We start from the raw sequence: 23,458 nt of genomic DNA on the forward strand, positions 1-23,458 counted from the left end.
GCCACTTTGAAAAAGATTTGATATTTTCTTCTAGATTTAAACATAGCCTTACCATATCATCCAGCAATCGGGTGCTTTAGTATTTACCCAAATGAGTATATTCACAGAAAAACCTCGATATAGATAGGTGTTTATAGCAGCTTTATTCAGAATTGCTAAAACTTGGAAGCAGCCAAGATATCCTTCAGTAGATAAATAACTAATAAACTGGATCACATCCAGAGAATGGAATATTACTCAGTGCTAAATGAGCTATCAAGCTGAGGTATGAAGGAAATTTACCTGCCTATTACTAAGCAAAATAAGCCAATATGAAAAGGCTACATACCGTATGATTCTGACAATATGACATTCTGGAAAAAGGCAAAACTATGGAGATAGTAAAAACATTAGTGTTTGCCATTGTTTAGGGGAGAGGGTAGAATGAATAGATGGAGGATTTTTAGAGCAGTTAAACTAGTCTACATGATACTATAATTGCTGATTAAGTGCTGACGGGAATAGAGTGTCAGATTTGGGGTTGCTGAGAACAAAAAGATACACCAATGTCCAACAAGCATGAGAAAAGATGTTCAACATGACCAATTAAGGAAAATGGAAATCAAAACCACAATGAGACTTCACCTCATAGCCGTTAGGATGGCTACTATCCAAATAATAAAAAATGGCATTCATGAGAATATAGATAAATCAAAATTCTTGTGCATTCTCAGTGGGACTGTAAAGTGGTTTAGCCATTATGGAAAGCAGTATGACCATTCCTCAACAAATTAAAAATAGAATTATCCTGTGATGTAGCAATCCTACTTTCAGATATATATCCAAAATAATTTAAAGCAGAATCTTGGGATTTTTGCCTCGCCTTGTTTGTTGCTACATTATTCACAATAGCTAAGAAGTAGAAGAACCCAAATGTCTATTAACAGATGATTGGATAAAGAAAATGTGGTCTGGCCGGGCGCGGTGGCTCAAGCCTGTAATCCCAGCACTTTGGGAGGCCGAGACGGGCGGATCACGAGGTCAGGAGATCGAGACCATCCTGGCTAACATGGTGAAACCCCGTCTCTACTAAAAAATATAAAAAATTAGCCGGGCGAGGTGGCGGGCGCCTGTAGTCCCAGCTACTCGGGAGGCTGAGGCAGGAGAATGGCGTGAACCCGGGAGGCGGAGCTTGCAGTGAGCTGAGATCCGGCCACAGCACTCCAGCCTGGGCGACAGAGCAAGACTCCGTCTCAAAAAAAAAAATAAAAAAGAAAATGTGGTCTATACATACAATGGAATATTATGCAGTCTTAAGGGGGAAGGAAATCCCATCACATGCTATCACATAGATGCTGTGGACTGAATGTATTTTCCCAAAATTTATATGTTGAAATTCCAGCCCCCAACGTGATGGTGTTTGTATGTAGGATAATTAGGTCAGGAGAGTAAAGCTTTCATGGGTGGAATCAATGCCTTTACAAAAAGACAGGAGAGAGCTTGCTCTTTCTCTCCCTATTCTCCACCATGTGAGGATACAAGGAGAAAATGGCCAGCTGCAAACCAGGAAGTGGGCCCTAAGCAGACATCACATCTGCTGACACCTTGAGCTTGCACTTCCCAGCCTTCAGAACTGGGAAAGATAAATAAATGGCTGTTTAAGGCACTTACTGTGTGATAATGTGTTATGGCAGCCTGAACTGACTAGGACAATGGATTAACCTCAAGGACATCATGCTAAGCTAAATAAGCCAGTCACAAAAGTACAACCATTGTAAGACTCAACTCATATGAAGTATCTAAGGTAGTCAATATCATAGAAACAAATGTAGAAAGGTGCTTACGGAGAGCTGGCAGGAGGAAGGAAGGAGAACAAGTGTTTAATGGATATAGAGTTTCCGTTTTTTGAGATAAAAAAAGCTCTAAAGATCTGTTGTACAACAATGTGAATAGCCTTAACTCTATTTACCACAATAAAAACAATTAGAATGCAAACATGAGAAAATACAAATTGATACAAACTAGTATTTGGATAAGAGTCCCTCTGAAGGCATTAGTGAAGGGGCGGAAAGAGGAAGAATGAGGTCTGAGCTTTATAGAAACGTTTTCTTTCTTTCTATTCTTTCTTCCTCTTTTTGTTAGTATAAAGATCTGAAGCAATGCTGCAAGAACAATATATTTAGTGGAGTCATCTATCATATAATTTTTTTAATTTTATGAATGCTTAAAATTATTCATAATTAAAGGTATTTTTTAATGAAAAGAAGATGTAATTGAATCTGAAGCAGTTCAGTCGATGTCTTCTTTGTCTCAAATGCAAAGTTATTGACACTCAATTCACTGGGCTTGTGTCCTGCCCTGAAATGCTATTCGCTTGAAAGAAGAATAATAAAATCAGAAATCGGCCGGGAGCGATGGCTCAAGCCTGTAATTGCAGTACTTTGGGAGGCCGAGGCAGGCGGATCACGAGGTCAGGAGATCAGACCATCCTGGCTAACATGGTGAAACCCAGTCTCTACTAAAAGTACAAAAAAATTAGCCAGGCGTTGTGGTGGGCACCTGTAGTCCCAGCTGCTTGGGAGACGGGGGCAGGAGAATCGCTTGAACGCAGGAGGCAGTGGTTGCAGTGAGCTGAGATCTGCCACTGCACTCCAGCCTGGGTGACAGAGCCAGACTCTGTCTCAAAAATAAATAAATAAATAAAATAAAAAATCAGTAAATCCTAGATATTTGTGACTAGAAGTGCATTATCGAGCAAGTTTAAAGTAGTACAGTCAGTGAAGAACATCATATATGTGTTTCCCATTTAGCTGTTTATTGAAGTTTCTGTGTATTAAGTAAGGTAGGATGATTAATTGTAAATCTCTATTTTGAAGAATAGGAAAACATGTGTGATCCACGTTTTTTAAGACTTTTATTGTTCTAGTAATGTGTATTTACCCTGAGCTTGGAACACAAATTTACCCATTCTCTCCTGAAATTAACACATGTCAAAATGGCTGCCTAAATTAGAGCATAGAATGCATTTCTCAGTGCAAATGACAGTCATCTCTGTGGAATTAAAATCTTTGTCTTCAACTAAAACCTTATTATCTAAATATGGAACAAACCAGCTTGAATGAGCATGTGCTAAAGTGAAAGAACATGACATCCTGCTTTAGTTAAAGGCAAATGCTTATTGAAACTTTGACAAAATACGTCACTTTCTAGATATTTTTGATATAGGACATACAAATAAAATGTTTACATGCATTTTCTAATGCATTTTAGTTATGTATATTTTCAGTAAAATTATGTAAGTGAATTATGCTCTGAAGTGTCACAACAAATTTAGCGATCAAATTAGAAGATTATTTTTAAGACCTTGTATTTGAACATTTTGAAAGGATGATTTTCAAAGAAATTTGTTCCATATATTCCACTGAGACATATAAAATATCCATCAGCCTGGCCATTGAATGTTTTGCAGTTCTCAGCAAATTCCCTCAGAAGTAATTTTTATAATCTATTTTAGATTTATTTGAAAATAATTTTTCAACAAGGTTAGTGAATTTTTCTTTCTCTGTTTCAAACTCTGTCCTTCAACATCTTCAAAATCATCAGCATAGGAGATATACCTAATGTAAACGATGAGTTAATGGGTGCAGCACACCAACATGGCACATGTATCCATATGTAACAAACCTGCACGTTGTGCGCATGTACCCTAGAACTTAAAGTATAATAATAATAAATAAAAAAACCATCAGCATTCAAAAATGATAAAACGATTCTCTTTTAAATTTTTTTTTCAATTTTATAGCATTGGATGCATCAGATTTCTGTGGAAGGTAATAACTTTCACCTCTAATTGGGTTCTTATTTTCGTTCAATGACTTAGACGTGAGTATATCAAACTGGATGTGGGATAAACTTTCCAACCTGTTAGGATCTGCTTTTTTTGTGTTGATGTCATAGGCTTTCTGTTCTAGATCGAAAATATTTCTTTTTACATTATTTTACTTTGTTTTTTTTAATTTTTAATTTTTAGTTTGGCATGGGGGTGGGGAGGTGGGGTCTTACTCTGTCACCCAGACCAGAGTGCAGTTGTGTGATCTCGGCTCACTGCCGCCTCAACCTCCCCACCTCAAGTGATTTTCCCACCTCAGCCTCCCACATAGTTGGAACTACAGGTGTGGGCCACCATGTCCAGCTGATTTTTGTAGTTTTCTTTTTTGTAGAGATGAGGTTTCACCACGTTGCCTATGCTAGTCTCAAAATCCTGAGCTCAAGTGATCCACCTGCCATGGCATCCCAAAGTACTGGGATTACAGATGTAAGCCACCACACGTGGTGAGAAAATATTTCTTATCCCTAAAAACTGACTCCTTCTCTTCTGTATTTTATATATCTGATCTGGGGAATAGAATGTTGATTTACTTAACAATCCATTAATCATTTCAAACTCACCCCTATGGGATCAGAATACTATTTCCTTGGTCTTAGTCTCTCATGTACACTGAGCTCTATCTGGTAGCCTAACATTCCTGGTCTCTCTTCATCCTCTTATTCATTCCTTCCCAGAGGAAGGAAGAGCAACAATGGATTGGTGGGTTTTCAAGAAGAACCTGAGTATGCATGCCTGGTCCCTCACCTCCTCTTTTCTTTTTAGTGTCTACTAGCTAAGGAAATATGAAATCTGGTCACTTCTTCCTTGCTATAGTTTCACCCAGGGTAGCCTGTAAGGCATAGTTCTGGGTCTTATTTCTGGGTTTTGCATTTTAGAGGACCACTTGTCTACAGAAATAGGCAATTTTCTTCAGGATTAGCTATATCAATAAAAAGTTGATATTTTGATCTATCTTCAGTCTTAGTTGTTAATTGCCTCCACACTTGAGCTAAGAAATAAAGTACTAGTTATTGGATTTTCCCTGAATTCCCAACAGCATGTAAATCCCCAGTCCTCCAGATACTGAACGTTTAATATTGCTCAGATTTTTGCTCTTTCCTTTAAACCATCTCTGCTTTAGTTTATTAGTTGCCTGGATTAAAGAAAGAGGTTAACTATTATAACTATTTTTTTCCCCAATGTTAGAGCAACCTACAATTCATGCTCCACACTGATGACAAAAGGTGTATCTTGAAGTAGACATTTTATATCTTGTTATTTCTCCACATTTTTGTGTGTTTATTTCAGACTCCTAAGTTGATTTCACCTGGCTCTTTGTGGTAACTGTCTACTCTCCCATTCCAGATCTAATGAGTCAATCAGATGCATGCTTATCATATCACAAGATATTATCATATTAAACTCTCACAGTATTTAAAATAAAAAAACAGTTTAATATATTTCCATGCATTCACACAAGTTTTTTCTCATTGCCCATAAAAACCTTGTGTTATTTTTCACCTAGCAAGATGAGCTCATCAACCTTTGAAAGTCAGTTTAAGCATCAGCTTGCCAAGGCATCTTATTTGACTCCCATTTGAGATATGGTTTTCCTCTGTTTTCTTTCAATATACTGTGAAATCTTCCATTTGTTATTTTGTTCATTCACTCTGGTTTTCATTGGTCCGTCCATCCATCCATCCATCCATCCATCCATCCATCCATCTGTCCATGTTAGCATACCTACCATGTGCCATAGTCTGTGAATTTTACTATGGATGCAGGGGTGAAAGATGCCATTCTTGCTTCCCTGGAGTTATATCTCTACCATAAATTTATCCCAAATGCCTGTAATGAAAGATATATCTGACTGCCTTGTCCACTAGACTATTAACTATTTAATGGCAAAGATTTCATATTTGACTTGTGTTCTGTGCAGGAAATGTGTGAGGGGAGAAGAAAAGGCACACACAGAGTACCTTTAAGGGTAAACAAACTTTATCCCACATAAATGGTAATGCAGATATAATAAGCAAATGATATAATAAGCAAATTAGTATAAGCAAATGATATAATAAGCAAATTGCAATGAGAAGGGGAGAAGGGAAAAAATATATGTGTCAATTTAAAATATCAATTAAAAATCAATGAATACTCTCGTGAATCTCAGGGAAACCAGAGAAGAGCATGAATAAGTGAACAAAATTATACACACACACACACACATATACATACGTACCTATACACTCACCAGACTATGGAGGATTAACCACCAAACTGGGAAGCAGCAGCCTGGGCTCCAGAGTTGGACACCGCACTCACCAGACAATGGAGGATTCACCACGAGGCCGGGAAGCAGCAGCCTGGGCTCCAGAGTGGGCCGCTCATCCATGCACAGACAAGGAGAGGTCTCATGAAGCTTCAGCGCAGTCTGGGACCCTAGCTCTTTTCGTAATGAGTTGTTTGGCATGAGGTCCAGTCACAAAGGTCCTTCCTGATGGGGCCTAAGGAACACAAAAAGGTCGACTTGTTTTTGCTATTGTCTGTTGTTTTTCAATAACTAACATATAGGAATAGATTGACATAGAGATTTCTTCGAAACGACGCTTGATGAAAGCCTCAAGGGGCTCACACAACCCGTTCTGGGACTTGGTAATCATTCTTTGTGTCCATGTTCAATTGAGTTCAGATTTAATATTTAACTTTTTCTCCACAGCTTGGATTCCCTGCATCTACCATGTGTATGGCACAGACATGTTATCAATACACGTTTATTGAATAACTAGTAGTCAACATCTATAAATGTCTTCTATCCTCAGTAATTTCAGAAATTGTAATCTTGTACAAAACTTCTAGGTGAGGATTTCTGATTTGACTCTTTCCTGAAGCCTTGCATTTTGAATATGTGAAAATACATTAAACAAAGATGAGGAGACGTTAGATTTATTGTAGCAGTGGAAGAACAAAGGTTATTTACCTAGTAGATTAGAAAGTTATTTAGATCTTTACTCTGGTTCTTAATTCCAGAATCTGAAACTCCCTTGGTTCCTGCTGATTCTCTAAGCCCTGGCCTTGGGCCTCCCATGTATTTGGTGAGCTCTGAATAACTTTTCAGTAATTTCCATCTGTACCTTAAACATTTTTCATGATCAAAGTTATTTAGTTATTTACTGTTACTAAAACAAGAACCTCAATTTTATTTTAGCAGAGTAGTCAATACTACCCACTGTTCTCTATGATATTAATTGTAAGGCATATTTAGAAAGCTTCACTGTGTAAAATCTTTAAAGAAGTAGAAAACCTGCTAAATGATGCCTGTATATTTTTTCTTATCAAGGTAATTTGCCAGCAGACTTCCCAACTCCACCTGAAACCTCAGTTCCTGTAACATTACCTCCACACAACTGCACAGACAATGAATTTGTCTGCAGATCTGATGGTCACTGCATCGAAAAAATGCAGAAATGTGATTTTAAATATGACTGCCCTGACAAATCAGATGAAGCATCCTGTGGTAGGTGGATTCTTAAAATTTGTTTATTGCTACAAAATAGGTAAGAAAATACAAGTGTAATCTCTAAATAGCACAGCCTAGTATCATAGTTAGATATTTTCAACATGAGTTAGTGCAACTTCTAAATGTAACAGTTATTCATACAGAAAATTGTAATGGAAGAATCAGAATGCATTTTCTGCCAGGCCCAGTAAGAGGTAAGTGTCTTTAGATTAATGTTTTGGATTGAAAACTATGATTTTCACAAACTTTACTTGACTCTGGGAGTAGCATTTAGTAGCTCTTTCCATCCATTCCCTTTGATCTGTACTCCTCACACTATAAAATAGGGAATGTTTAGGGAGGTAGCTTTATGGTACTGTCAGATTAATTCATTCAAATTTTGCCATTGCCAAAATGCACATATAACATTAGTACTATCAAAATATGCAGAATTAATGAGAAAACCTATCTTAATGCAAATGGGACCTTTGTCCCCTGTGTCCTGGTTTTTACCTGCCAATTCAGTGGTACCTGACAATTCAATGGCTTTTCCTAAATGGATCAAAGACAAACTATTTAATTTAAAAGTGGATTTGTAAGCCAAAGATACAGTCTTAGAGGAGAAAGATTAATCTTTGTCTGAATAAGCAAAGCATAGGATCAGAAGGAGTAAACACTTTGTAATATCTTTCCCTTTGCTATTCTTCATGGAGTAGCCTGCGAATTGACTGTACCATCATATTTCTCAAGTGTCTTGATAATATTAAGGGCTCAGAACAGACAGATAACACAGAGAGTAGTGAAACCCTTATTTTATGTCAATCTTGTGAAGAAATTCTAGGACTTAAGAAATCCAATGAGGTTCATATTTATTCTTCTAACCCAGAAAAAAATGTTCCTTAATGTACAAATACACCACCAATTAACTATCTAATCTAGACCAAAAAATCATAAAAGTAAAGCCGACTCACTTTGTGCAGAAGATGAGACAGTAATTAACTCAAGCTAGCCAGGGATTTATATCATGCACCACAGATGGAAAATAATACAATGGAAAGTGTGATGGTGTTCAGACTTCCTCATGGGAAGGCATTCGAATCCCCTTATGATCTTATATAAGTTGTAGTGTTTGTAAGAGTTTATACAAAACCTAATAAATTACACATAATGAGTATCTTTAGGGAATACTGAATTTCCTCTAAGTTCAACTTTGCCATTTTAATAATGTCATTTATGATTAGAGGGGAAGTTTTGATAAATCCTTTAAATGTTCTAAATGAATGTCTACTATTAAGTTATTTTTAATCAAAGAGTTTTTGTAATTTTGAACAACTATAAATGAATTATTACAATTTTATTTATGGATAAACTGAGATCTTGTCTCTTCCACCCTTTTGTAAGATAAAATATTATGACAAATCTGCTTGTAAACTATACAAGGATTCAAATTGATTTTGAAAATTATGATAAAAACACATAACATGGCCAGGTGCAGTGGCTCAGGCCTGTAATCACAGCTCTTTGGGAGACCAAGGTGGGCAGATCAGTTGAGCCCAGGAGTTCGAGACCAGCCTGGCCAACATGGCAAAACCCCATCTCTACAAAAAGAATACACAAATTAGCTGGGTGTGGTGGTGTGTGCCTGTAATCCTAGCTACTTAGGAAGATAAGGTAGGAGAATTGCTTGAGCCTAGGAGGGGGAGCTGAGATGGTGCCACTGCACTCTCTGGCCTGGGTGACAGAGTGAGACTATGCCTCCAAAAAAAAAAAAAAAAAAAAATGAGATCTGCCCTCTTAACAAAATGTTAAGGGTACAATGCATTATGGTTGACTCTACTACAATGTTGTACAGCAGATCCCTAGAACCTATTCATCTTGCTTGACACGTTATATTTTCTAACGGTTCTTTTAAAAGCCTACCAATTATATCTTTTAAATGATATGAAGAAAAGAGATATATTGGATCCTAAATCCCTTCACAAGATAAACAATTAATGTCAGAGATTAACTAATACACTTGAATGTCATGACTAAAAACACTTTTATAAATGTTTCCTTTTCAGATTTTACATTAACTCATATACCCACATTTCTAAATGGTCATAGTGGTATGCTGGCACTGTTAATGTCATTTAAAAGTTAGAGTGCACACAGGTTTTCTGTAGTATACACAAGAACTTCATTGAATTGAATCTTTCTTTTTTATTCAGCAGCAGCAGATTTTAGACACATGAACACAGAGAATTCAGATAACAGTTTTATGCATAACCTGTACATTTTTAAAAAAATCAGTGGACCTGTAATTTCCTGTGATATTGGAATAAAATTATTACAATAATCTGTAAAACTTTCTAGGAAACAGGTCCAATATGAAAGTTATTGGAAATCTCGTTGCTTAAACTGTAGTTGGGAATTTGCGATAACCCCTTCAGAGGCTGAGAAAAGGAGAACAGACTTGTCAGAAGTTGGAGATCAGGCAAGGAATGAAATTGGTTAATGGAACTGCTTAAATTGCTGCTGTAGAAGCTAATAAAAATCTCACCTCCTCATGAAACCGGATCATTAGTATATGTATTTTTCCTGTATTTTATTCCCATAAATATTTGACTAGAAAAAAACCTAGATTTCTTTGAAACTCTTCCAGTGATTTTACAAACCATTTGCCTAGTTATTTTAATAATGTTTAAAAGTTACATTATAATTAAAAACAAGAGTAAGAAAGTGCTGATTAAGATTGTACGGATAGAAATTGCCACTTACTAGCTCACCTTTTCTTTGTTCTACCCTGTCCAAGTTATGGAAGTTTGCAGCTTTGAGGAAAGAAGCCTGTGTAAATGGTATCAGCCTATCCCAGTACATTTACTTCAAGATTCAAACACATTCAGGTGGGGGCTTGGGAACGGGATTAGCATTCATCATGGGGAAGAAAACCACAGGCCATCAGTGGATCATACACAGTAAGTGACCGTGTACTTTGAACATGTCTCTTGGGAAACATTTATTAAGTGTCTCCCAAATTTCTGCCCCCACCACCTTATCCTAGGCCAATGTGATTGTAAAGACAAATGTTAAGTTGAAAAGAAGGCTGTGTGTTTTCTTTCATATAAAATGGAAAAAAATATCAATTATAAAAGCAACGAATACTCTCGTGAATCTCATAGAAACCAGAGAAGAGCATGAATAAGTGAACAAAATAATTTAATATTATCACTCTTTGAAAAGCCCTGTTAATATGTTGTTTTATAAATGATCTATGAATTTCTTCCCTCCCCAAATCTCTTTTCTCCTTCTCCCCTTTTCCATCTCCTCCACCACCTCCTCCTCCCATTTCCTCTTCTTCAGCCTCCTTTCCCCCCCTCACCTTCCCCTTTCTCTCTTTCTAGTTTTTCTCTGATACGTATTTGTTATACATGTATGAACACAGATAAATGTGCGGATTTTCAACATAGATGAAAATATTTTTCTACTTTTCAGTAAGTCATGCCATTAAATATTCATCATTATTTGTATTTCACTGTAGTGACTTTCAACAGTTTACTAATCTGTTCTCAACTAGTGGATTTCCTGGTTATTTTCATATTATCTCAATATTATAAAGTTGCTTCAAAGAAGAAATAGAACTCCTAGTGTGTGAGAACGCTGCTGTAGGCACTAGAAATAAAGGAGTGACTGAAACGGATGGTCTTTGGCTCTCATTAGGGAGACAGGCAGTAAGTCAATAAATAGAAAGCGTTGCAGATGCTGTTAACTGCTACACAGCAGAATGGAAACAAGGAAAGGGTTTGTTAGTGATGGAGCATTTCTTTCTGAATGGAACCCAGAGGGAAAGGCCCATGCAGGAAGACCAACGTGGCTGGGGTGGGAAAAGAAGAGCAAACTACACAACAAGTGTATATTTTTTCTTTATTGTATTGACTATTAAGGCTTTTGTCCATTTTGAACTTTTTTTGCTTTTGTGAAATGTGCGAATATTTTCTAGTGTTGTAAGCACGTTTGTATTTTACATACCAACTTTTTCTGTTTACCACTTTCATCTTTATGTATCACATGTAACAAATTTTTATCACAGTGACTCTATGCATCTAGTCTAAAAGTGTCAAAGATAATTGACAGTCTTATAATGACAAACAGCTGACATTCCTTCAGTAATGTCAATCCAATTCCCTGGAGATATCCTATTATGTTCAAGATCATTCCTCTATACTTTCTCACTTTTATTAGGGACTGGTTATAGGTGCTAGTCCGTATTTATAAAAGAATATATAGTCATTTCTTGATTCAAAAATTTTGACTTCCTCTATTGACATCCTATTATGAGGAATGGAACCTCTATTCCTTTCCCCAAATCCTATTTCTCTCCCTCCCATCATTCCGACTGTGTATATTTATACACAATTCTGTTTAAGTTTTTAGCTTAGCAATATTGTGATTCTTTTGAAATTTCTGAGCTAAATATTGCATGATGATTATTTCTTTTGTTTGTATTTTATGTGAAAATTAATAGTTTCCTTACCTTTTATTTTCCATAGATGTTTTATGAACTTAATGTGCTTTTCCTCAATATCAGTTGCAATATCAATTTCCATTCTCCCGAACCAAGTAGAGAAAATGATTGATACTTAGTAATTGTGCTGGGATATTTGATTTTTCATATAAAAAATACATATATAAATTTAAAAACTATATCATGTGGTTTTGTGTAACTATACTGTATGATGTTGAGGTGAAGACAAATCGCCTAGCAATGCATTTCTCAGAACTTATTCCTGTCATTAATTGACATGTGACTATATGCAGTTATATAGTTGTTCAGCCTGTTTTTTATTAAGACTTGTTTATAGGGAGCAGAATCTAACACGTAGGTGGAAGTATTAATTTTACCTTGGAAGAAGGATGTTCCTTGCTGTATAACAAGCAGGGAGAAAGAATGTATTGCTACTGACTCAGATGAATTTATGAATTAAAAAAAATAAGCAACATGACATACAAAGTAATTTAATGGATTTTTTCAAGTATCCATTTTTCACATACTCGTCTTCTGCTTTTTAGTTTTAATTATTAATTTTTTTTTGGAGGAGTCTCACTCTGCCACACAGGCTGGAGTGCAGTGGCTCAATCTCAGCTCACTGAAACATCTAGTTTTAATTTTTGTGGGTACATGATAGGTGTATATATTTATGGACTACATAAGGTGTTTTGACACAGGCATGCAATGTATAATAATCACATCATGAATGGGGTACCCGTACCCTCAAGCATTTATCCTTTGAGTTACAAACAATCCAGTTACTCTCTTTATTTTAAAGTGTACCATTATGATTGATGATAATAACCCTGTTGTGCTATCAGATAGGTCCTGTTCATTCTTTCTGTTTTTTGTACCCATTCATCATACCCACCTTCCTCTACCAGCCCCCGCTACCCTTCCCAGCACAAGTATTCATCCTTCTCTGGCTTCTTTTTCATGTGTCATTTTCTTTACCTTTTCTTTACATTTTTCCTTGTTCATTTGCTCCTCACATTTACATGGTAATAATTATTTTAAGTAGGGATTTTGTGACCTCATTTTGTTCCTTGTTATCATTTATTTTGGTATCTTCTCTTTTTCTGAGGTTCAGTAACTAGTGTATTTCCCCTGTTTTGTAGTCCACAATTCTATTGTGTGTCCAAGTCCTGCAAGATCCCCTCCTTCTTGGTCTCATTCTGATAATTCCAGGGAAATGTTATTGCAGATGCTCTTATATAAATAATCTTTTCAAAATCTTTATGCCCTTTATATCCCTCTCCACAGTTAAAACTTCACAACCCCCAAACTCTGTAGCTGCTGCTTCAAAGAAAACCAATGGTATCTCTGCTGCTCTGTCTGGACCTCCTTCTGCAGGTGGGCCTTATACCCAAGAGATTCACAACATCTTCAGCATCTAATTATTTTCTTTAGGCTGATTTCCCCTCTCCCTGCTTTTGAAGCTCTCTCTTGTCATTGCTTTTGTTCTATTAAGATGGCTCTGGGTTTTTTTTACTTAATATTTTTTAATTTTAATTTTTTTATTAAAAAATGTTTTTCTTTAATTTTTTTTCCTTGGGCTGCTTCTGACTCAAAAAACAAGCAAAGGGCACTTACAGAAAGTTTTTGTGGCTTATATCAATAAATGATATGAATAATCTGTAAGTACATTAAGAAAAGATGGACTAGAATTTCATGTGTAAGTGGTAAAGGTAGAAGTAGCAATGTGTCAAAGTATTATAAGGCAGTAATTTGTATTTCCTCTCACACTACCACTTTCAATAGACTGAAAATTTCCTGAAGAATCCCAGGAACTCTGATTTCGCAATTTGTTGCATTATTTTCAGGTGTCTGGTGCATAATAGGTCTCAATAATTATTTGTTGAATGAATTAGTTTCTACTTAGCATCAATATATTTGTGTTTTATAATTATAGGCTACAGAACACAAAATTAAATTTTAAATAGGAATGCTTAATAGTCCTATAATATTTAACATAGGTGCTCTACATGACAATCAATTGTGGAGAAGGGAACGGCACCTAACCTTATATCCCCTCTCCTTTTCTTCTTTTCTCTCTAGGCTCACTGCTCAGCCAAGGAAGGCTTGATATTTTTTCTTTTCTTAAAAAATAGTTCTTATGCATCAGATAGACTACTCTATAGCTTATAGTAAGATTCTAAGCTCAGTTTTCCAAATTTTGTTGTGTTTGAAGGAAAACTTTTCTAATTTTAAAATGGCTTATCTCAGGCATCTTGCTATAGAAATTTAAAGCCAGGTTTTTAAGGATGTTGTTTTGGAAATAGTTCTCAAGATTAGTTTTAAAAATTGAAAGGCTTTCTGTCAATTCTTTCTTGTCTCTTTCTCTGATCCCAGCTCTCTTGGAGAAAAAGATTGCTGCTGGCTCAGTAAAGTAAGGATTATTTATAAGTAAGTATAAGAGAAAAAAAAACCCACAATAATATATTTCAAAATATTCTCTCACTTTATACACTTAATGAAACAATAAAAAAGTCTAGAAAAGCCACAGTAGGGTAGGAATATGTAGGAAGTTTTCATTGTGTAGTTGAGTCTTAGGCAAGGTCTTTTTTTTTTTTCTTTTTTTTCTTTTTTTTTTTTTTTTTTTTTTTTGAGACGGAGTCTCGCTCTGTGGCCCAGGCTGGAGTGCAGTGGCCGGATCTCAGCTCACTGCAAGCTCCGCCTCCCGGATTTATGCCATTCTCCTGCCTCAGCCTCCCGAGTAGCTGGGACTACAGGTGCCTGCCACCACACCCGGCTAGATTTTTGTATTTTTTTAGTAGAGAGGGGTTTCACTGTGTCAGCCAGGATGGTCTTGATCTCCTGACCTCGTGATCCGCCCGTCTCGGCCTCCCAAAGTGCTGGGATTACAGGCTTGAGCAACCGGGCCCGGCCTAGGCAAGGTCTTAAAATGCACATTTTTGTCATGAAATGACACAACTACCTGATATTCTACTTTTTTTTTTTTTTTGCATCCACAATTTAATGGACTATCCTTGGCACATCTGAAGTGAACTCTGTGATATGAAGTTAAGACTGAAGTAAAATCTTTCTTTTTTATGTTTGTGGGAGAGTAACAAATTCCATGCAGCGAATTTATTAATTTTTACATGAGTTAGAAAAAGGCATCTCTTCTTGTAGACGGAGGCATTTTTAGCACAGAGTTCCGGGGGTGGATTCTCCCTTTGTCCCGATCAGCAGGGCTCAACTGAGGTTACCTGGTGTGATTTTTCTAGGGTTATAATCAACGTATATGGAAATACTGCTCTCAACTATAATGCAATGGAAAGATAAAGTAAAAATCATTCAATGTCAATATCATCAGTTGCAATTTATGTGTTTTTTTTTTTTTGAGATTGGGGTTGAATAAGATTTCCATTTCCTTTAAATTATGTAGGGAAGGAGAATAGTAGAAAAGTATTTTTCGTAGTATTTTGAGAAAAGAACTATAATCTAGTATTAAATAAAATGAGTTTGTACCCATTCATGCTCCAACAACTACTAAGGCAGTTGGCAAAATCATGAGTTCTCCTCAGCTGAGAAATTTTTAAAAAAATTATTATTTGCTTATCATTGAATCAAGATACTTGGACCATCTAGAATCTGAGCCTTATAGTTCACATTTAAATATGCTTAAATTGCTGTATGTTTGCAGGTCTCATGTAATGGTTCCTCTCAGTTTGTGATTTTTATATGATCTCAGAATCCTGTACTCTGACCTACACAATTAGTTTATTTGGTCAAGTCTCTTAGCCCAGGCAGTGTTTCTGTAGTATGTAAACTGGCTCATAACCAAGCGCCGTAAATTTTATGATCATTTTTATCTCATAAGAAAAGCCTTTATTTGATCCAATTTATTCATTTTTATTGCTGGAAGCTAGAGAGCAAAATTTTAAGTTCTTGGTCCTCAAATACATTTTATTTTACTAAATGCCAATCTATTGGTTAAATAATGTTTAATATTAAGACTTTTTTGGAATATAAAATTATCCCCTCAAGCAAAATAAAGTTCCTGACACTTCATTCATGTGATATGATGTCTAGTAGAATTTCTACGTGTATTCTAGGTCATTGGTTTCTAACTATGCTAATAGAACCCTTGGCGAAAATTCTCAAAATGGAGATTAAGGACCAATGAAAATTTACATATAAATTTGCTTACACATTTTTAAATGCAGATTGTAAAATCTTAGATTAAAATCTCTGGGAATGAGGCCAGGTGCAGTCACTGGCACCTGTAATCCCATTGAATGGGAAAAAGTGGTTGGATCACTTGAGCCCAGGAAATTGAGGTTGTAGTACCCTACGATCATTGCCATTGCACTCCAGCCTGGGTGACAGAATGACACTTTTATCTCTAAAAAGAAAAATAAATCATGAAATACAGTTGGGAATTTGTATTTCTGGTATAATTCCTGGATGATTCTAGAATCTCATTGTTAGGGGCTTTCAAGGCAAGAAGTGGGGAAGGTATTGCTAAAAGAGAGGATGGCTTTCTCACCTAATTCCAATTTTGATCAGAGAAGATTCATTTTTCTCTAAATCTAATAACTAATTTTAAAAAGTTTCAGAAGAAAGAAAAATTGCTGTAAGGTCCTTCCATTAAAGAACATAAAATAAAATTTGTGGGCCAGTTGCAGTGATTCATACCTGTAATCCCAGCACTTTGGGAGACTGAGGTGGGTGGATGACTTGACGTCAGGAGTTCAAGACCAGTCTGGTCAACTTAGTGAAACCCCATCTCTATTAAAAATGCAAAAAATTATAGTCAGACGTGGTGGTGCATGCCTGTAATTCCAGTTACTCAGGAGGCTGAGTCAGGAGAATAGCTACAACCCGAAAAGCAGGGTTTGCATAAGCCAAGATGGTGCCACTGCACTCCAGCCTGGGTGACAGAGCGAGACTCTGTCTCAAAAAAAAAAAAAAAAAAAAAAAAAAAAAATCAAATTTATGTGTCCTAAAGGAACTATTATAATTGTAAAATAGTTTTGAGGGAAAACTCTACCCTGAGTCAGTCTAAAAAACATCCTTTCAAGGCACCCTTTGGCTTGTTTCATTTATTGTGCAATACATGATTTCTTTTCTCAATCAGTTTTGCATAAGTGATTTCTTCTCTGTCTAATCAAAATTACCTTTGTCTTTCTGTTGGATCAAAACAAAAACACACGTACCAATCTCATGATTAACCAATCTCATGATTATCTGGAGGTGATGAATATTTTAAAATGTTGTGGATTTGCTTAAAATATTAGGACTTGGCTTACAGGTGGTTGAGAAACTATTTGTTTGAATATGCACTATCTTGAAAAGTAGAAGTACCTACATTTTAATAAAAATAAACTGATCATTATCTTTCAGTTGGAAATGAGTTATGGTCCCCACTGCTGCTCATGGACCTACATTCCTATCTGTATTATACATTTGTGCAGATTTGACATCATGATAAACTAAAAGCCACATAAATAATGCAAACTATGTCCATGTGACATTACCTCTGTGTGTCCTTCTATATCTAGTGCTGGATATGGATGTGGATAAAAGCACCAGTAAAGAGAAAAATATTACAATTTTTTTCTGTGACGATTATAATTTTCAAAGCTTTAGTCCCTTAGACAGTAAATACCAGAATTATTGTCTTCTCTCATAAGAAGATAAGCCAATATTTCATAGGCCAGTTTAGAAGCCATAACATTCTCCCATCATAATTTCTAACAGATCAAGATTTTAAAATCTGAAATAATGGTTAAATACCAGTCCTTAGAAACAGTTTTACTGCAATAAAAAGCAAGTGGTACAAACAGCTGAAATTTAACTGTAGTCATTTTTTTTTTTTTTTTTTTTTTTTTGCCAAGACACCAAGTGCAAGTATGTAGTTATTTTCTTTTAACTGTTTTGATACTTGTTGTCAAGAAGTATTCTGGTAGTATTGCTGTAGGACTGAATATAAAGCGTAATTATCCCTCTAAACACAAAAAGCAATGCCCTTATTTTAGATTGTCCTTGAGTTAAGACCTATTTGCATTTTCATATATATCAGTAATTTCTGGTGTGTAAGTAAATTAAATCACTTTAATTTTGATTTTATTCAAAGGTATTTTAGCTGGATGATTTTTAAAAATTAACTAGAAAAGAAAGAGATCATATCTTTTGTGGGAACATGGATGGAGCTGAAGGCCATCATATTTAGCAAACTATAATGCAGAAACAAAATCAAATACCACATGCTCTCACTTATAAGTGGGAGCTAAATGAAAAGAACTCTTAGACACAAAGAGGGGAACAACAGACACTGTGACCTATTTGAGTGTGGAGAGTAGGAGGAGGAAGAGAACCAGAAAAAACAACTTGGGTACCAGGGTTATTACCTGGGTGATGAAATAATCTGTATAACAAATCCCTGTGAAATGAGTTTTACCTATATGACAAACCCACGCATGTACCCCTGAACCTAAATGTTTACATTTTAAAAAATTAAATGCAGTCACTTGAAATACATGGGCTTTAAGAAAAATTTGTGCTGAAAATGCACAAACCATATCTAAAATGAGAGAGAGAGTGGTTAGGTAGCATACTTACTATACAAGGTAAAGTTTTAGGAAGATAGTCGTAAAAAGGTCTATAAAATTATGTTACCAATGATCACAAAATTTTTGACTAATAAGAACTTTTATATCACAGTTACAATTGCATTCAAAAATTAAAAATTCATTTTCATTGTATAATCTTTAAATATGCTTTTCCTTTAGCCACATTAAAATAATTATACTTGCATTCCAACTCCTGTGAAGAATTGTTATAATTGCCTAAAAAATTGTAGGAAAAACATGTTTCCTATACTAAGTAAAGGCAAATTAGACTCGATTCCCTATAGTGAGACAAGAACTTGAACAACTGAATATGCCATATGAAATATGAATCATTTTTAGGACATTAGTATGATCTTTTGACATGATTTATGCAGATACATCAATTACTCAAATCAAACATCTTTATTGCCTAAAAGATTCATAGATTGTATCGAGTAGGCACACCATTTATCCTTAACATTAGGCATGTATTTCCTGAGCCCCTACTCTGTGAGAACAGAAAACTTTAGGCATGGAACCAGATATATATAAGTAGATGTGTAAAACCCAGTAGAAAGTGTTGCTTGCTGAAAGGGTGATCCACTTAGATAACGACCTGTCAGGTTGATGTTCTTGGTTGTATGTCTGTCTTTAAAGATACCCAAGGCATTCTCTATCTTTGGATTTTGTTGGATAATACTAGTTAACTAAAATAATACTATGGGTAAAGACCATATACTGTTAAGAGTTTCTTAGCTTTTTTATTGCTACAAAATTTTTCTTTTTACCACGAAAAGAAAAATACATTTTTATTTTAGAGAAGTGTTTAGATATAGGTACGAAAGACAATGACATTAACCATAACCCTACTACCATGATAAGAACATTATGCATATATGCATATATATTTTTAATAAATATGCATTTATATTGACCACACTGCTGTTTTTGACTATGCTTTTAATTTTGTTTGCAATCTGTAATCAACTGTTTATTAATATTTTATGGGCCAAGAGTATCCCATTAAGTGAAGGTACCAAAATTCGCTAATCCAAGTCATCGCTGTTATTAGTTGCTTTTGGTGATAAACAATTTTAATCAATCTTCATTGAACAATGTATAGCTTTGACACATCTCACATCATGTACTGAAAGGAAAATGAAACCATACACAGTACAATTTTCTATTAATTATTATTCGTAATTTAGACATTTGGTAAGTCTAAATTACTCCTCAAAAATGTACCACTTTTGCAAGCAGTTTATGAGATGCCTGTTTTTCTGTATGCTTGCTAATGCTGAATATATAAGTATATTTTCATATTTTCTAATTTGACAAGTTAAAATAGTATCCAATCATATATATATATATATATATTTTTTTTTTTTATGCCTTTGGTACTAATGAAGCTCACCATTTTTTATGCCTTGCCCAAGTATATTTTGCATGTGTGTGTGTGTTTTTCCTGTTTGTGCCCTGGGCTTGGTTTGAAGTGTGCAGTGTTTGTTTTTTCATCATTGATTCGTAAGACTTTTTATTTTTTTTATTTTTATTTTTTATTTATTTATTTTTATTATACTTAAAGTTCTAGGGTACATGTGCATAACGTGCAGGTTTGTTACATATGTATACTTGTGCCATGTTGGTGTGCTGCACCCATCAATTCATCATTTATATCATGTATAACTCCCAATGCAATCCCTCCCCCCCTGCCCATGATAGGCCCCAGTGTGTGATGTTCCCCTTCCCGAGTCCGAGTGATCTCATTGTTCAGTTCCCACCTATGAGTGAGAACATGCGGTGTTTGGTTTTCTCTTCTTGTGATAGTTTGCTGAGAATGATGGTTTCCAGCTGCATCCATGTCCCTACAAAGGACGCAAACTCATCCTTTTTTATGGCTGCATAGTATTCCATGGTGCATATGTGCCACATTTTCTTAATCCAGTCTGTCACAGATGGACATTTGGGTTGATTCCAAGTCTTTGCTATTGTGAATAGTGCCGCAATAAACATACGTGTGCATGTGTCTTTGTAGTAGATTAATTTATAATCCTTTGGGTATATACCCAGTAGTGGGATGGCTGGGTCATATGGTACATCTAGTTCTAGATCCTTGAGGAATCGCCATACTGTTTTCCATAATGGTTGAACTAGTTTACAATCCCACCAACAGTGTAAAAGTGTTTCTATTTCTCCACATCCTCTCCAACACCTGTTGTTTCCTGACTTCTTTTTTTTTTGAGACGGAGTCTCGCTCTGTCGCCCAGGCTGGAGTGCAGTGGCCGGATCTCAGCTCACTGCAAGCTCCGCCTCCCGGGTTTATGCTGTTCTCCTGCCTCAGCCTCCCGAGTAGCTGGGACTACAGGCGCCCACCACCTCGCCCGGCTAGTTTTTTGTATTTTTTAGTAGAGACGGGGTTTCACCGGGTTAGCCAGGATGGTCTCGATCTCCTGACCTCGTGATCCGCCCGTCTCGGCCTCCCAAAGTGCTGGGATTACAGGCTGATTGCCAATCTAACTGGTGTGAGATGGTATCTCATTGTGGTTTTGATTTGCATTTCTCTGATGGCCAGTGATGATGAGCATTTTTTCATGTGTCTGTTGGCTGTATGAATGTCTTCTTTTGAGAAATGTCTATTCATATCCTTTGCCCACTTTTTGATGGGGTTGTTTGTTTTTTTCTTGTATATTTGTTTGAGTTCTTTGTAGATTCTGGATATTAGCCCTTTGTCAGATGAGTAGATTGCAAAAATTTTCTCCCATTCTGTAGGTTGCCTGTTCACTCTGATGGTAGTTTCTTTTGCTGTGCAGAATCTCTTTAGTTTAATTAGATCCCATTTGTCAATTTTGGCTTTTGTTGCCGTTGCTTTTGGTGTTTTAGACATGAAGTCCTTGCCCATGCCTATGTCCTGAATGGTACTACCTAGGTTTTCTTCTAGGGTTTTATGGTATTAGGTCTAACATTTAAGTCTCTAATTCATCTTGAATTAATCTTCATATAAGGAGTAAGGAAAGGATCCAGTTTCAGCTTTCTACTTATGGCTAGCCAATTTTCCCAGCACCATTTATTGAATAGGGAATCCTTTCCCCATTTCTTGTTTCTCTCAGGTTTGTCAAAGATCAGATGGCTGTAGATGTGTGTTATTATTTCTGAGGACTGTTCCTGTGTTCTGTTCCTGGTCTATATCTCTGTTTTGGTACCACTACCATGTTGTTTTGGTTGCTGTAGCCTTGTAGTATAGTTTGAAGTCAGGTAGCGTGATGCCTCCAGCTTTGTCCTTTTGACTTAGGATTGTCTTGGCAATGCGGGCTCTTTTTTGGTTCCATATGAACTTTAAAGCCGTTTTTTCCAATTCTGTGAAGAAAGTCATTGGTAGCTTAATGGGGATGGCATTGAATCTATAAATAACCTTGGGCACTATGGCCATTTTCACGATATTGATTCTTCCTATCCATGAGCATGGTATGTTCTTCCATTTGTTTGTGTCCTCTTTGATTTCACTGAGCAGTGGTTTGTAGTTCTCCTTGAAGAGGTCCTTTACATCCCTTGTAAGTTGGATTCCTAGGTATTTTATTCTCTTTGAAGCAATTGTGAATGGAAGTTCATTCCTGATTTGGCTCTCTGCTTGTCTGTTACTGGTGTATAAGAATGCTTGTGATTTTGCACATTAATTTTGTATCCTGAGACTTTGCTGAAGTTGCTTATCAGCTTAAGGAGATTTTGGGCTGAGACAATGGGGTTTTCTAAATATACAATCATGTCATCTGCAAACAGGGACAATTTGACTTCTTCTTTTCCTAACTGGATACCCTTGATTTCTTCTGTTGCCTGATTGCCCTAGCCAGAACTTCCAACACTATGTTGAATAGGAGTGGTGAGAGAGGGCATCCCTGTCTTGTGCCAGTTTTCAAAGGGAATTTTTCCAGTTTTTGCCCATTCAGTATGATATTAGCTGTGGGTTTGTCATAAATAGCTCTTATTATTTTGAGGTACGTTCCATCAATACCAAATTTATTGAGTGTTTTTAGCATGAAGGGCTGTTGAATTTTGTCAAAAGCCTTTTCTGCATCTATTGAGATAATCATGTGGTTCTTGTCTTTAGTTCTGTTTATATGCTGGATTACGTTTATTGATTTACAAATGTTGAACCAGCCTTGCATCCCAGGGATGAAGCCCACTTGATCATGGTGGATAAGCTTTTTGATGTGCTGCTGAATCCGGTTTGCCAGTATTTTATTGAGGATTTTTGCATCGATGTTCATCAGGGATATTGGTCTAAAATTCTCTTTTTTTGTTGTGTCTCTGCCAGGCTTTGTTATGAGGATGATGTTGGCCTCATAAAATGAGTTAGGGAGGATTCCCTCTTTTTCTATTGATTGGAATCGTTTCAGAAGGAATGGTACCAGCTCCTCCTTGTACGTCTGGTAGAATTCAGCTGTGAATCCATCTGGTCCTGGACTTTTTTTGGTGGGTAGGCTATTGATTATTTTCTCAATTTCAGAGCCTGCTATTGGTCTATTCAGGGATTCAACTTCTTCCTGGTTTAGTCTTGGGAGAGTGTAAGTGTCCAGGAAATTATCCATTTCTTCTAGATTTTCTAGTTGATTTGCGTAGAGGTGTTTATAGTATTCTCTGATGGTTGTTTGTATTTCTGTGGGGTCGGTGGTGATATCCCCTTTATCATTTTTTATTGCGACTATTTGATTCCTCTCTCTTTTCTTCTTTATTAGTCTTGCTAGCGGTCTTTCAATTTTGTTGATCTTTTCAAAAAACCAACTCCTGGATTCATTGATTTTTTGGAGGGTTTTTTGTGTCTCTATCTCCTTCAGTTCTGCTCTGATCTTAGTCATTTCTTGCCTTCTGCTAGCTTTTGAATGTGTTTGCTCTTGCCTCTCTAGTTCTTTTAATTGTGATCTTAGGGTGTCAATTTTAGATCTTTCCTGCTTTCTCTTGTGGGCATTTAGTGCTATAAATTTCCCTCTACACACTGCTTTAAATGTGTCCCAGAGATTCTGGTATGTTGTATC

General features: G+C 36.1%; 1 protein-coding gene across 1 annotated transcript in view; it reads left to right on the forward strand.

The window, feature by feature from the left end:
* Positions 1 to 23,458, forward strand: part of MALRD1 (MAM and LDL receptor class A domain containing 1) — a 702,910-nt gene that overhangs the window by 236,575 nt on the left and 442,877 nt on the right. Inside the window, 2 exon segments of the mRNA XM_033209380.1 lie at positions 7,185 to 7,361; positions 10,138 to 10,300. Coding sequence (XP_033065271.1) covers positions 7,185 to 7,361; positions 10,138 to 10,300 — 340 coding nt within the window.

This window comes from Trachypithecus francoisi, unplaced genomic scaffold, assembly GCF_009764315.1.
Source record: "Trachypithecus francoisi isolate TF-2019V2 unplaced genomic scaffold, Tfra_2.0 Lachesis_group9, whole genome shotgun sequence".
Classification (NCBI taxonomy): Eukaryota; Metazoa; Chordata; class Mammalia; order Primates; family Cercopithecidae; genus Trachypithecus; species Trachypithecus francoisi.